The sequence below is a fragment of the Brachionichthys hirsutus genome, chromosome 11 (genome assembly GCF_040956055.1).
Source record: "Brachionichthys hirsutus isolate HB-005 chromosome 11, CSIRO-AGI_Bhir_v1, whole genome shotgun sequence".
NCBI lineage: Eukaryota > Metazoa > Chordata > Actinopteri > Lophiiformes > Brachionichthyidae > Brachionichthys > Brachionichthys hirsutus.
Window position 1 is genome coordinate 433,592 of NC_090907.1, and position 13,278 is coordinate 446,869.

Genomic DNA, 13,278 nt, shown 5'->3' on the forward strand with positions numbered 1-13,278 from the left:
AAAACATTTAGAAAAGACAGACAACTTCCTGTCCGAGTCTCGGCTCCAAGTTCATTGGTTCCCGCTGTACACGTTTAAAACACCCGACACGTATGTAGATGTTTAAACTAAAAGAAGCTAACACGATTATCCACCAGAGCCTTCTTCAAGATACAAACTTTAACTTTTAACCAAACCAAGTGTCGTAAAAATCAGTCGAGGGGAAAAATATAGAATAAAAACAATGCCGACCTAGCATTAGCAACAGACATGCTAATAAGTCATGACTCGCACCCACGCTTACGTATAAGCCAGTGTGCTAACAGATCGATCACAAACACTGTCGGAGGAGATTAATGCAACTACAAAACGCTTTGTGTGACATTTTATATGTTCTTTAACATCCATTGGGCTAGCATGATTGTTTTCAGGCTTACACCAATTTCCACCTTGGTAATTAGCCAGCAAGCTAACAAGCTAACAAGTCACCTAACATGATTTAAATGATGTTTGCGAGCGTCATGAACTGGGTAACATGAGCTAACAGCTACATGTTAACGTTAGCTATTATCTTAGCAATAGCTGCTAGATCATTACTAATGGGATGCATTTGATGCATGTCAGATTTCACACTTCAATTAATTCCAAGCTAATTTGCTAGCTGGTAAGCTCACAGCAAGCAGACTCCCTTTAGCTATTAGCTTAGCATCTGCATTCATCTTTCAAATCATTGGATCAGATTCTGGATCTTTAACATTTTAGCAAAGTTAAAATAATATTTTCAGGGTTGAGGATGTGAAACGAAGTTCTTGACCTGAACGCAGCGCAAATAGAGGCTGTTATGACTTGTTGTGATTTATGGCTGGGACAGGAAAGATGTTTCAACAGGTTCTGATTATCAACACGGTTTTCATGAGAATAAACACAAACTATATGAGAATATGAACTGAAAGGCAGTGAGTGTTAGCGGGACCCTGGACTGAGCGTATTTAGTGCAGTCAGGAGAGGGCCGGTCCGGTCCAGGGCGCTCCGGTCCGGTCCGGTCCGGTCTACGCCGCCACACAGTGGTTCGGCCTGCGGGACATGACGTATCCTCTCCTGCAGACGCAGCGGAACGAGCCGTCCGTGTTCACGCAGCGAGCGTTCACGCACGGAAACGCCAAGCTGGCGCTGTCCTCACACTCGTTTACATCTGCACGCACACGCACACGCACACGCACACACACACACACGCACACGATGAAGAAGGTCCAACCAGCACCTCCTGATGAATAGACAGTAGATTGCGTACCTATACATGTCATGGTGGTCATTTCCAGCTCGTATCCTTGGTAACAGTCACAGGTGTACCCTTCTGCAACGCGGATGCACCTGCCGTTCTCACAGCCGTGTAGTATCCCACAATCCTCTGCTGTGCTCAGGCCGGCGTAGGAATCATACCGTCCTGAAAGACGAGAGGAGGAGCCCGGTCAGAGCTAAAGACTAGCGCAGCTAGCGTTAAGCTAGCTGCGCTAGTCTGGGAATGTAAACGGTAGAACAAGGAGCTGCTACTCACTCTCATACGTCCTCCTCAGTGCTCCTCCTCCTCCTCCTCCTCCTCCTCCTCTGCTCCTCTCAGTGAAGGGAGGCCTCAGCCTCCAAGCCACCTCCTCCTCCTCCTCCTCCTCCTCCCCTGGCAGCGGGGCCAAGCTGAGAGGAGCACCATCAGGCCGGCCCCCGAACGCCACCTCAGCCCGGGGGTCTGGTGGGAGGCGGGTCCTGGGGGGGGGGTCATCCGGGAGGCCAAAGTCTCCTTCGGGGTAGTAGCCGGCGCTGAGAGGGAGGCGGGGTATGAGGATCATTATTATAAATCCTTAAACATTCATTTCCTTTTATAGACAGAAATCAGGAATCTATTAATTCCAGTTTGTCCTTTTTGATTTTCTACTATTGACGATTAATCGATCAGCTGCAAGTAAAAATAAGGTTAAGCTAAATGTTTCCATCATCCGTCCTCACCTGAACTCCGGCCCGCGATAGGACCCATCCGACCGGAGGAAGGTGGCAGGTGTCCTCCCGCTGAAGCCGGGCCTGCTGCCCCCTGCTGGGGGGTAATCATCGTAGTCCGGACCGCTGAAGTCTCTGCCGGGCCCCCCCGCGGGAGGAAAGGAGTCCGGACCGTAGGGAGGGGGAAATGGAGGAGCGGAGGAGAGGAAGGTTCCTCCTCGCCCGCCTCCGGGTCTCACTCCGGCCGCGTCTGGAAAACTCTCCGGAAACAGAGGAAGGAGAACCGAACTGCAGAGGCTTCCGTAGTCGTCTGCAGGAAGACGAGGGAAGGAGTGACCCCCCCAGAAAGGAGAACACGCCCCCCACGCACCGCTTCAGGAACTTTAGTTTAAACCAGAAAATAGTTTCATTCTAGAAAAGTCAATCCTTATAGAAACTATAAAAGAGAAATAAACTTCCTGTGGGGTATTTACCAGAGTCGGGGGAGGGGCAGAGGGCACACTCCATCCCCCAGCCCTCCCCGTACAGACAGCAGCAGTCCATGAAGGTGACCTGAGCCCCCAGCAGGGGACTCTGACAGACCAGGTCCGCCGTGACCTGCTGCCAGCACAGGGACAGGTTCTCATCTGGAGGACAGACAGGGACGTAAAGAAGCAGCGCTGAGGGACAGGTTCTCATCTGGAGGACAGACAGGGACGTAAAGCAGCAGCGCTGAGGGACAGGTTCTCATCTGGAGGACAGACAGGGACGTAAAGAAGCAGCGCTGAGGGACAGGTTCTCATCTGGAGGACAGACAGGGACGTAAAGAAGCAGCGCTGAGGGACAGGTTCTCATCTGGAGGACAGACAGGGACGTAAAGAAGCAGCGCTGAGGGACAGGTTCTCATCTGGAGGACAGACAGGGACGTAAAGAAGCAGCGCTGAGGGACAGGTTCTCATCTGGAGGACAGACAGGGACGTAAAGAAGCAGCGCTGAGGGACAGGTTCTCATCTGGAGGACAGACAGGGACGTAAAGGAGCAGCGCTGAGGGACAGGTTCTCATCTGGAGGACAGACAGGGACGTAAAGAAGCAGCGCTGAGGGACAGGTTCTCATCTGGAGGACAGACAGGGACGTAAAGAAGCAGCGCTGAGGGACAGGTTCTCATCTGGAGGACAGACAGGGACGTAAAGAAGCAGCGCTGAGGGACAGGTTCTCATCTGGAGGACAGACAGGGACGTAAAGAAGCAGCGCTGAGGGACAGGTTCTCATCTGGAGGACAGACAGGGACGTAAAGGAGCAGCGCTGAGGGACAGGTTCTCATCTGGAGGACAGACAGGGACGTAAAGGAGCAGCGCTGAGGGACAGGTTCTCATCTGGAGGACAGACAGGGACGTAAAGAAGCAGCACTGAGGGACAGGTTCTCATCTGGAGGACAGACAGGGACGTAAAGAAGCAGCGCTGAGGGACAGGTTCTCATCTGGAGGACAGACAGGGACGTAAAGAAGCAGCGCTGAGGGACAGGTTCTCATCTGGAGGACAGACAGGGACGTAAAGAAGCAGCGCTGAGGGACAGGTTCTCATCTGGAGGACAGACAGGGACGTAAAGAAGCAGCGCTGAGGGACAGGTTCTCATCTGGAGGACAGACAGGGACGTAAAGAAGCAGCGCTGAGGGACAGGTTCTCATCTGGAGGCGGGGCACTTACCCACGGTCAGGTGGGAGGAGTTAACACAGTTGCGTTGAGTGTCATCAAGCACCAGAGGAGGCGGGCAGCTGCAGTAATAGGATCCCACAGTGTTAACACAAGCTCCGCCCACACAGCTCTCCTCCTCACACTCGTCATGATCTGAGACGGACGGGTGGAGACAGAGACAGGTAGAGAGACAGACGGGTGGAGACAGAGACAGGTAGAGAGACAGACGGGTGGAGACAGAGACAGGTAGAGAGACAGACGGGTGGAGACAGAGACAGGTAGAGAGACAGACGGGTGGAGACAGAGACAGGTAGAGAGACAGACGGGTGGAGACAGAGACAGGTAGAGAGACAGACGGGTGGAGACAGGTAGACAGGTAGAGAGACAGACGAGTGGAGACAGAGACAGGTAGAGAGACAGACGAGTGGAGACAGAGACAGGTAGAGAGACAGACGGGTGGAGACAGGTAGACAGGTAGAGAGACAGACGGGTGGAGACAGGTAGACAGGTAGAGAGACAGACGAGTGGAGACAGAGACAGGTAGAGAGACAGACGGGGGGAGACAGAGACAGGTAGAGAGACAGACGGGTGGAGACAGAGACAGGTAGAGAGACAGACGGGGGGAGACAGAGACAGGTAGAGAGACAGACGGGTGGAGACAGAGACAGGTAGAGAGACAGGCGGGGGGAGACAGACGAGTGGAGACAGAGACAGGTAGAGAGACAGACGAGTGGAGACAGAGACAGGTAGACAGATTTTTGTTCGATGAGATTTAAGGAAATGCAAGAACAAAATGTCTTCCAGTACCAAACTGATCTCCAGAAGAACCGGCCCCGGTCTCAGACCGGTGAGGGGGCGTGGCCTCCCGTGCGTGCGGTACCCACCCACACACTCCAGCAGCGTCCCGTTGTACACGTAGCCGCTAGCGCAGTAGCAGCTGTACCCCGGGATGTTGTTGACACACACGCCGTTCTTACACACCTCCGGGTGGAAGCGCTTACACTCGTCCACATCTGAGACAAGCAAAGGACAGTTCTCAGGTTCCATTGGACAAAGGAGCCCCGCCCCCCCGACGATCGACCGCTTCCTGTCACCTCTGTAGCTGAACGTCCCCGGTCCCGCCGTGACGTAGCCCCTCCCACTGGGACACAGAGACAGAATCTCGGCTGCACAGAAGCACGGAGACGCCGTTGTCACGTCGCTGGAGGACAGAAGGTCGCCTTCATGCCTGCGGCGCGTGTCTCACCTGTGCCGACGTGTGGACAGGTGTGGTACTGGCAGCCCAGCCCCCAGCCCTCCCCCACGGTGCAGCAGCACTCCTGCTGGCTGCTGTTGGTAGCGAGCAGGCTGCAGGTTCCCCGCTCCGCCAGGTTGTAGTAGCACTCCCTCAGCTCACCGGGACGCGCCACGGGGAGGGGGGGCAGCACCCGGGTGGACTCCGCCACGCTGACGTGGGAGGTGGAGGAGGTGGAGGGGGCGGAGCCGAAGGCCGGCCCTCCTGCGGGAGGAGAAAGGTCGACCACATGCTGCGTTTGAACGTGAATGTGCAGCCCAGCGGTACCTGGCGGCGCGGTGTGGACACACCCTCTGCTGCCGGGGTCAAACTCCTCCCCCGGACCGTCGCAGTCGCACATGAAGGAACCCTCCACGTTCACACAGCGAGCAGAACCGCACACACCGGGCAGAGAGACACACTCGTTCTCATCTGAGACAGAGAACCAGGACATCTTAGAAGCGAGCTAAGGCGCTAGCTAACCGAGCTAATGCGCAAGCTAACCGAGCTAATGCTAAGGCTCAAATCTCACCTGAAACAAAAGGGGAACGTTTTCACGTTTGTTGAGAATGCTTCAGCCTCTTGTGGCCAAAATGGGTACTACACCAATACTACACAAATAAAAACTGAAGACCTTTTAGAGAGCCTTCAGAGGCGCCATAGAGGTGATTAGCCTGTTAGCTGTTAGCGCTCCGCCAACCAAACCCCATCAAGCACCGAACAAAGAGAACCTACCGGTGCAGGTGTTTCCGTCGGGGGCGGAGCTGAACCCCTGGTGACACACACACAGGTAGGTTCCCATCAGGTTCTGACAGAAGGCGTGTTCTCCACACGCCGTCTGGTTGGCACACTCATTCACGTCTGAAAGAGAGAAGGCGTGTCTGCGTGACGCGGTGGGAGTGGCTTAGAGTGTCGGGTTACAACCCCATCAGGGACTCACCGACGCAGTCGCCGGAGCGAGCGACCTGATAGCCCGGCTCACAGGAAGTGAAGCATCGGTACGAACCAATCGTGTTCTCGCACCGCTGCGGCCCGCATAGCGACCCGCCGGACGAGACGCACTCGTCGACATCTGAGAGACAGCGGCACGGGTCGGTAAAGTAGTTCAAGTACTTCATAGTACTTCTCCATAGTACTTCATAGTACTTCATAGTACTTGCGTACCGAGGCAGGCGTTCCGCTCTGGGCTAGCGGTGAAGCCGGTTTGACAAAGACACTGGAAGGAGCCCTCGGTGTTCACACAGCGACCGTCCGGACACACATCCGACGCCACACACTCGTCGACATCTAGAGCACACACACACACACACACGCACACACACGCACGGGTCAGGCCGCCATCAGCAGGACGAGACCTGCGAGTCCGACCCACCTGTGCAGGCGGTCCGGTTTCCAGCTGCGAGGAATCCTCGTGAACACACACACGTGTAGGATCCCGGCGTGTTCACGCACTCGCCTCCGGGGGCACAGGAACCTCCCTCCAAACACTCGTCAACGTCTGACGGCCGGTGGGCGTGTCCCGGGTCCGTTTCAGCAGAATCATTAGCATCGATTTTGAATCAAACATCAAAAGGTGCTTGTCCTCGTCTAGAGTTCGTCACCTCGACACCGTCGGGGGCCGGAGGCTCGGTACCCGGGTCCACAGTGGCACCGGAAGGACCCGGCGGTGTTAGCGCAGACCCGCGTCGCCTCGCACGCCCCGGCGCTCGCACACTCGTCTACGTCTGCAGGAGGAGGGGGGGGGGGGGGGGTCACCAGATCAATAACTCACTCCCACGGATAAAAGCAGGACGGTGTCCGGCGTTACCGAGACAGGAACCGTCCTGCAGGCTGAAGCCGGGCTCACAAGACACGCAGCGGAACGAGCCCACAGCGTTCACACACGTCTGGCCCGGACACTGAGAGGCCTGTTCACACTCATCCACGTCTGACACGCGCACACACACGCACACACACACAGACACACGCATACACACGCATACACACAGACACAGACACACACACAGACACAGACACACACACACAGACACACACAGACACACGCATACACACAGACACACACAGACACAGACACACACACAGACACACACACACACACGCACACACACACAGACACACACACACACACGCATACACACAGACACACACAGACACAGACACACACACAGACACACACACACACACACAGACACAGACACACACACAGACACACACACACACACACAGACACACACAGACACAGACACACACACACACACACAGACACAGACACAGACACACAGACACACACACACACGCATACACACAGACACACACGCACAGACACAGACGCACACACACACACGCACACACAGACACACACACACACACACAGACACAGACGCACACACAGACGCACACACAGACACACACACACAGACACACACACACAGACACACACACACACACACACACACACACACACACGCACACACACGCAGACACACACAGACACACACAGACACAGACACAGACGCACACACAGACACACACACGCACACACAGACACACACAGACACAGACACACACACAGACACACACAGACACACACAGACGCACACACAGACGCACACACAGACACACACAGACACACACGCACACACGCACACACAGACACACACAGACACACACAGACACAGACACAGACACACACACAGACACACACAGACGCACACACAGACACACACACAGACACACACACTGTAAACAGGTGAGTTCTCCTCTGGTGGTTCTTCTGATCCAGATTCTGTTGGAATAATGTTTATATTCTCTGACGTCTGTGGGAGAGACCGTTGCCCCCGGCGATGGATACTGGGTGTCTTCTTGTCTTGTGCAGGACGTTCCAAAGACGCCGTCGTTAAACGACTTCTTTTCGGACACTGTGTGCTAAATTTCATACAAATATTCCATTTGTACTGTAATATGTACTCACGAGTCGTCGTGTGTGTGCGTCTGTGTGTGCGTGTGCGTGCGTGTGTGTGTGTCTGTGTGTGCGTGTGTCTGTGTCTGTGTGCGTGTGTGTGCGTGTGTGTGTGCGCGTGTCTGTGTGCGTGTGTGTGTGCGTGCCTGTGTGTGTGTCTGCGCGTTTGTGTGTGTGTCTGTGTGTGTGTCTGTCCGTGTGTGTGTGCGTGTGTCCGTGTGTGTGCGTGTCTGTGTGTGTGTGCGTGTGTGTGTGTGCGCGTCTGTGTGTGTGTGCGTGTGTGCGTGTGTGTGTCTGTGTGTGTGTGCGTGCCTGTGTGTGTGTGTGTGTCTGTGTGTGTGTGTGTGTGCGTGTCTGTGTGCGTGTGTGTGTGTGCCTGTGTGTGTGTGTGTGTCTGTGTGTGTGCGCGTGTCTGTGTCTGTGTGCGTGTGTGTGCGTGTGTGTGTGCGTGTGTGTGTGCCTGCGCGTTTGTGTGTGTGTGTCTGTGTGTGTGTCTGTCCGTGTGTGTGTGTGTGTGTGCGTGTCTGTGTGTGTGTCTGTGTGCGTGTGCGTGCCTGTGTGTGTGTGTGTGTCTGTGTGTGTGTGTGTGTGCGTGTCTGTGTGTGTGTGTGTCTGTGTGTGTGTGTGTGTGCGTGTCTGTGTGCGTGTGTGTGTGCGCGTCTGTACCGGCACACCGTCCGTTAACGTTGTGGTATCCTGGCTGACAGCCCACACAGCTGTAAGAACCTTCAGTGTTCACACACACCTGACCGGGACAGGTGGTACCGTCCTCACACTCGTCTGCGTCTACAGACAGAAAGAGAGAGCGTATCCATGGCAACGGGACACACCGGTACGATCCCACGGTGTTCACACACACCTGACCCGGACACTGAGACGGTTCTCTGAGCACGAATAAAGCTAATCCAGAAGGCTAGCTTAGCTTAGCCTAGCTGAAGCTGAAGCTGGACGTGACACAGGACGAGTTGATCGCTGTGGACCGGTCTGTTATCAATAAAGTTTTACTTGAATGCCCTAACGGGGTCGACACAAGACGGCAACAAACGGACCAAACTCTGGATCTGGTCCGTCTCCGAGACGAGTGTCAGACGTTCGGACTCAGAACCCGCAGCTCTAGCTGAGCCTGGACTGGAACCAGCGAGCGCCGCCCATTTACCTGTGCAGGTGTTGTTTTGGAGCTTGTAACCATGACGACAGAGACAGCGGTAGCTCCCGGGGGTGTTCTCGCAGCGGCCGTTGGCGCAGGGCGCCCGGCGACACTCGTCGATGTCTGCACACAATAACGGCAACGTACCGCTGTTAGCCGTTAGCCCGCTAAGCTAACCGTGGCTACACGGCAGGTGTGTTTACCTGTGCACAGCCTGCCGAGCAGCCGGTAACCAGGCTGACAGGACACGCAGCGGTACGAGCCCCGGCTGTTGAGGCACTCCTGACCGGGACACTGCAGCGTGTCCTCGCACTCGTCCACGTCTGAGACACACGCCTCCCAATCAGCTTCACGCACGTGAGGACGTCCTCCCCGAGACCAGCTGTGCGTCTTTACCTGTGCAGGTGTTCCCGCTGAGCCTGTAGCCGAGCCGACACACACACCTGTAGCTGCCGGCCGTGTTGTCACAGCGACCGTCGCTGCAGGGATTCAGCGGACACTCGTCGATGTCTGAGGACAACAGCTGTTGTTAGATCTTTGACCACGCCCCCCCCCCAAAGAAACAAACAGGAAGTAGGCGTCACCTTGACAACTGGTGTGATGGTTACTGCTCCCGTAACCGGACGGACACACACACCTGTAGCTTCCCACGGTGTTCATACAGTGTCCTGGTGAACACACACCTGGAGACTGTACACACTCATTCACATCTACACACACACACACACACACACACACACACACACACACACATTAATGACATCATGCATGCAAAAACTGTGAAAACAAATCTCAAAAAGGCCTGTGTGTGTGTGCGTGTGTGTTCACATTGGCAGTGTGTGTGCGCGTGTTCACCTCGGCTGTGTGTGCGTGTGTGTGTGTGTGTGTGTGTTCACATTGGCAGTGTGTGTGTGTGTGTGCGCGTGTTCACATCGGCTGTGTGTGTGTGTGTGCGTGTGTGTGTGTGCGTGTGTGTTCACATTGGCAGTGTGTGTGTGCATGTGTGTGTGTTCACATTGGCAGTGTGTGTGTGTGTGTGTGTGTGTGTGTGTGCGCGTGTTCACATCGGCTGTGTGCGTGTGTGCGTGTTCACCTCAGCTGTGTGTGTGTGTGTGTGTGTGCGCGTGTTCACATCGGCTGTGTGCGTGTGTGCGTGTTCACCTCAGCTGTGTGTGTGTGTGTGTGTGTGCACGTGCGTGTTCACCTTGGCAGTGTGTGTGTTGAGAGTTGGGCTGGTATCCCTGATCGCACTCACAACTGTGTTTTCCACCTGGCTGATCGACACAGCGGCCACGCCCACACACACCTGGTCTGGTCTCACACACACCTCGCACAGCTTTACACACACACACACACACACACACAAACACACACACACACACAGTTTGACCCAGTTACACAGACTTCCTGAACGTCATAAATGGAATCATTCTCACTCTGGGGTCGACTCGTTGGGCTCTGCAGAGGGCGGAGTCTCCCGCCGAGGCTCCACCCACGCTCGGGGCTCCGTGGCTGGGCTGGAGCAGGGACAGCGTCCCCTCTGGCTGCCGGTTGATCCGGTCTGGACACGGAAGGGGGCTGATGGCCTGCTGAGGACAGAGGACGAATCTGAAAGTTCAGAGGACTGGTTTCAGGAAGCTTTGACTTCCTGTGTCCGCCAGGTGGCGCTAGAGAGCACCCACTGGGTGTAAATCCACTTCCAGCTCATTAAGTGAAGACCACAGAATGAATTTGGTCTTTCTGCTGTCCTGACCCAGGAGGACACCGGGTCATTTCCTCCCACCACTAGGTGGCACTGCCTCATTACTGAATTCTGAATCTTGGGTTTGTGTCACGATTACCACGACTTCAGCGTCCAATGAAAACGCCTGATTGTTCTGGTTCCCAAGAACGACGCAGGACGTGTTTGAGCCCTTCTTGTCATAATTATTATTAATCGTCTTTTCCTGGATCAAAGTAACGGTCATCCGAACCCGGGGCTACCTGGACTCCCGGTGGACCCGGGCTGTGGTCTCGGCTGTGGAGGAGCAGGAACCGCCTGGTTTGGTGCGGTTCCAGTGCGACCCGGCTGAACGGGCCTCGGGAGGGGAGGGTCACCCGGTCTGGGTGGGGGCTGAGGCGGTTTGGTGTCGCTTGTTGTGGATCCGACACCTGAAGCAGAACTCAGTGAGGTACTCGTTCCCCCTGCCGAGGACGGGGGTTTCTGTTGGGACCCGGAGACGCCGCTGCTGCTGGGCACAGAACCAGGACCTGGAACAGAGACAACCCAGCCGTGTCCTGTTGAACCCACAGCAGAATACGGGTCTAGCTCAAGCTCGGTTCCGTACCCGGGCTATCCTGGTCACTGGGGGTGACCAACGGAGCGCCCCGAGTCCCCAGGTGTTGGGTGACTCTCTGGTTGAACTGCAGGGCTGAAGCCGAGTACTGATAACCGGGACCGGCTGGACAGATCTCCTTAAAGGCCACTGGAGGAGACGGTAGCATCGTTAGCATTAGCAAACAGAGCCCGACGGCGGCTCTCCTACCGGATCCGAAGCGGGGACATCTGTGGCAGTCCCGTCCCCAGGCTTTGCCGACCCGGCTGCAGCAGCAGATCTGCTTGGTGATGTACCTGAGGATGGGCAGGGAGCAGGAGGACGGACCCTGACCGGAACCCAGGACCCGGTAGCACTGGCCCTTCTCTTCTGAGATCACACTCTGGGCTGGTGGGAACAAACGAGGACAGGGACGAGTTCGTACGAGGTTCTCCCCGGTTCTCCCCGGGTCCAAACGGACTCCGTGTGGAAGAACCAGCATGCCCAATCAGCAACGTGCGTCCTCGGGCTCAACGGCAACGAGACTCGGCACAAAGCAGGACAAACAGAGGTCCAGTCCGGTTTCACAGAACCGAGACCCGCAGAGCTTCCACATTATTTACTGTCAGTTAAACGGGTTAGGGTAGGTTAGGGTAGGTTAGGGTAGGGTTAACCCAGCAGGGCGGGGTCACTAGTCTTCTGTCCTCGACGTTAAGCAACACAAGAACGTCTCCCGCTTTCATCTCGGAGGCGTTCAATAAAGCTCAGAAGGATTCAGGACGACCCCACCTGGAGGTGTGTGTGTGTGTGTGTGTGTGTGGGTGGGTGCATGTGTGTGTGTGTGTGTGCATGCGTGCGTGCGTGTATGTGTGTGTGTGTGTGCGCGTGTGTGTGCGTGTGTGTGTGTGTGCGTGCGTGCGTGTGGGTGCGTGTGGGTGTGTGTGTGTGTGCGTGTGCGTGTATGTGTGTGTGGGTGCGTGTGTGTGTGTGTGTGCGTGTGTGTGTGTGCGTGCGTGCGTGTATGTGTGTGTGTGCATGTGCGTGTGTGTGCGTGTGTGTGCATGTGTGTGTGGGTGCATGTGTGCGCGTGTGTGTGTTTGCGTGTGTGTGTGTGTGCGTGCGTGTACGTGTGTGTGCGTGCGTGTATGTGTGTGTGGGTGCATGTGTGTGTGTGTGTGTGTGTGTGTGCGTGCGTGCGTGTATGTGTGTGTGTGCGTGTGCATGTGTGTGTGGGTGCATGTGTGCGCGTGTGTGCGTGCGTGTATGTGTGTGTGGGTGCATGTGTGTGTGTGTGTGTGTGCGCGTCCTACTCACAGATGCAGATTCCATGCGAGGCGTCCAGGATGTACCCCGCCCGACACACACAGCTATAGCTCCCCCTGGTGTTCACACAGATGCCGTTCTCACACAGCCCTGGCCGGAGGCACTCATTCACATCTACACACAGTAACACACACATTAACACACGTGCAGGTAGCCCCGCCTCCTCCCCCCTGTGCCTCCATCGAGGCAGCATGACACCTGGACCCTGAGACTAGATTCTACTGGTATCGTTCTTAGAACCACATTTCAGTGACGGGGTTCTTCAGGATCCAGATCAGGAAGGAGACGCTGCAGTTTGAACTCCGGGGCAGCAGAGGGCGCCGCAACCCTTCATCATCCCGCTCCAAACGGGCTTTAAGATTAATCAGAATGAACATCTTACATCAGCAAATGAGATGAGGAGGAGGAGGAGGAGGAGGAGGACGACAGGTGAGCAGGAAGTTCAGCTGATCGCAGCCAATCACCTTCAACAGGTGACGAAGAGTCAAACTCACCGACACACTGCGATCCGTTGGCTCGATCAAACCCAGAGGGGCAGCTGCTGTTGCTCTGACCTGCGGAGGATTATTGATCAACGATCAGCTGGTCAGGCAGGGGGGCGGGGCTTAAGGTTCTGTTCGGTTTGAAACTAAAGTTTATCTGAT

At 55.6% G+C, this 13,278-nt stretch overlaps 1 protein-coding gene across 1 annotated transcript in view; it reads right to left on the reverse strand.

Annotated features, from left to right (window-relative positions):
- Nucleotides 1-907: 907 nt before the first annotated feature.
- The window catches only part of LOC137901631 (latent-transforming growth factor beta-binding protein 4-like), a 20,683-nt gene continuing 8,312 nt past the window's right edge, over nucleotides 908-13,278 (reverse strand). Inside the window, exons 10-38 of the mRNA XM_068745675.1 lie at nucleotides 13,129-13,188; nucleotides 12,626-12,748; nucleotides 11,543-11,719; nucleotides 11,345-11,482; nucleotides 11,193-11,267; nucleotides 11,001-11,095; nucleotides 10,510-10,606; nucleotides 10,222-10,353; nucleotides 9,602-9,727; nucleotides 9,414-9,527; nucleotides 9,221-9,340; nucleotides 9,027-9,140; nucleotides 8,537-8,770; nucleotides 6,719-6,838; nucleotides 6,513-6,635; nucleotides 6,284-6,409; nucleotides 6,076-6,198; nucleotides 5,852-5,983; nucleotides 5,647-5,772; nucleotides 5,200-5,343; nucleotides 4,885-5,136; nucleotides 4,733-4,804; nucleotides 4,523-4,651; nucleotides 3,651-3,791; nucleotides 2,439-2,591; nucleotides 1,978-2,275; nucleotides 1,535-1,791; nucleotides 1,271-1,423; nucleotides 908-1,171 (exon numbers count right to left, since the gene is read on the reverse strand). Coding sequence (XP_068601776.1) covers nucleotides 1,029-1,171; nucleotides 1,271-1,423; nucleotides 1,535-1,791; nucleotides 1,978-2,275; nucleotides 2,439-2,591; nucleotides 3,651-3,791; nucleotides 4,523-4,651; nucleotides 4,733-4,804; nucleotides 4,885-5,136; nucleotides 5,200-5,343; nucleotides 5,647-5,772; nucleotides 5,852-5,983; nucleotides 6,076-6,198; nucleotides 6,284-6,409; nucleotides 6,513-6,635; nucleotides 6,719-6,838; nucleotides 8,537-8,770; nucleotides 9,027-9,140; nucleotides 9,221-9,340; nucleotides 9,414-9,527; nucleotides 9,602-9,727; nucleotides 10,222-10,353; nucleotides 10,510-10,606; nucleotides 11,001-11,095; nucleotides 11,193-11,267; nucleotides 11,345-11,482; nucleotides 11,543-11,719; nucleotides 12,626-12,748; nucleotides 13,129-13,188 — 4,097 coding nt within the window. The 3' untranslated portion in view covers nucleotides 908-1,028. The remainder of the gene's footprint in view (nucleotides 1,172-1,270; nucleotides 1,424-1,534; nucleotides 1,792-1,977; nucleotides 2,276-2,438; nucleotides 2,592-3,650; nucleotides 3,792-4,522; nucleotides 4,652-4,732; nucleotides 4,805-4,884; nucleotides 5,137-5,199; nucleotides 5,344-5,646; nucleotides 5,773-5,851; nucleotides 5,984-6,075; nucleotides 6,199-6,283; nucleotides 6,410-6,512; nucleotides 6,636-6,718; nucleotides 6,839-8,536; nucleotides 8,771-9,026; nucleotides 9,141-9,220; nucleotides 9,341-9,413; nucleotides 9,528-9,601; nucleotides 9,728-10,221; nucleotides 10,354-10,509; nucleotides 10,607-11,000; nucleotides 11,096-11,192; nucleotides 11,268-11,344; nucleotides 11,483-11,542; nucleotides 11,720-12,625; nucleotides 12,749-13,128; nucleotides 13,189-13,278) is intronic.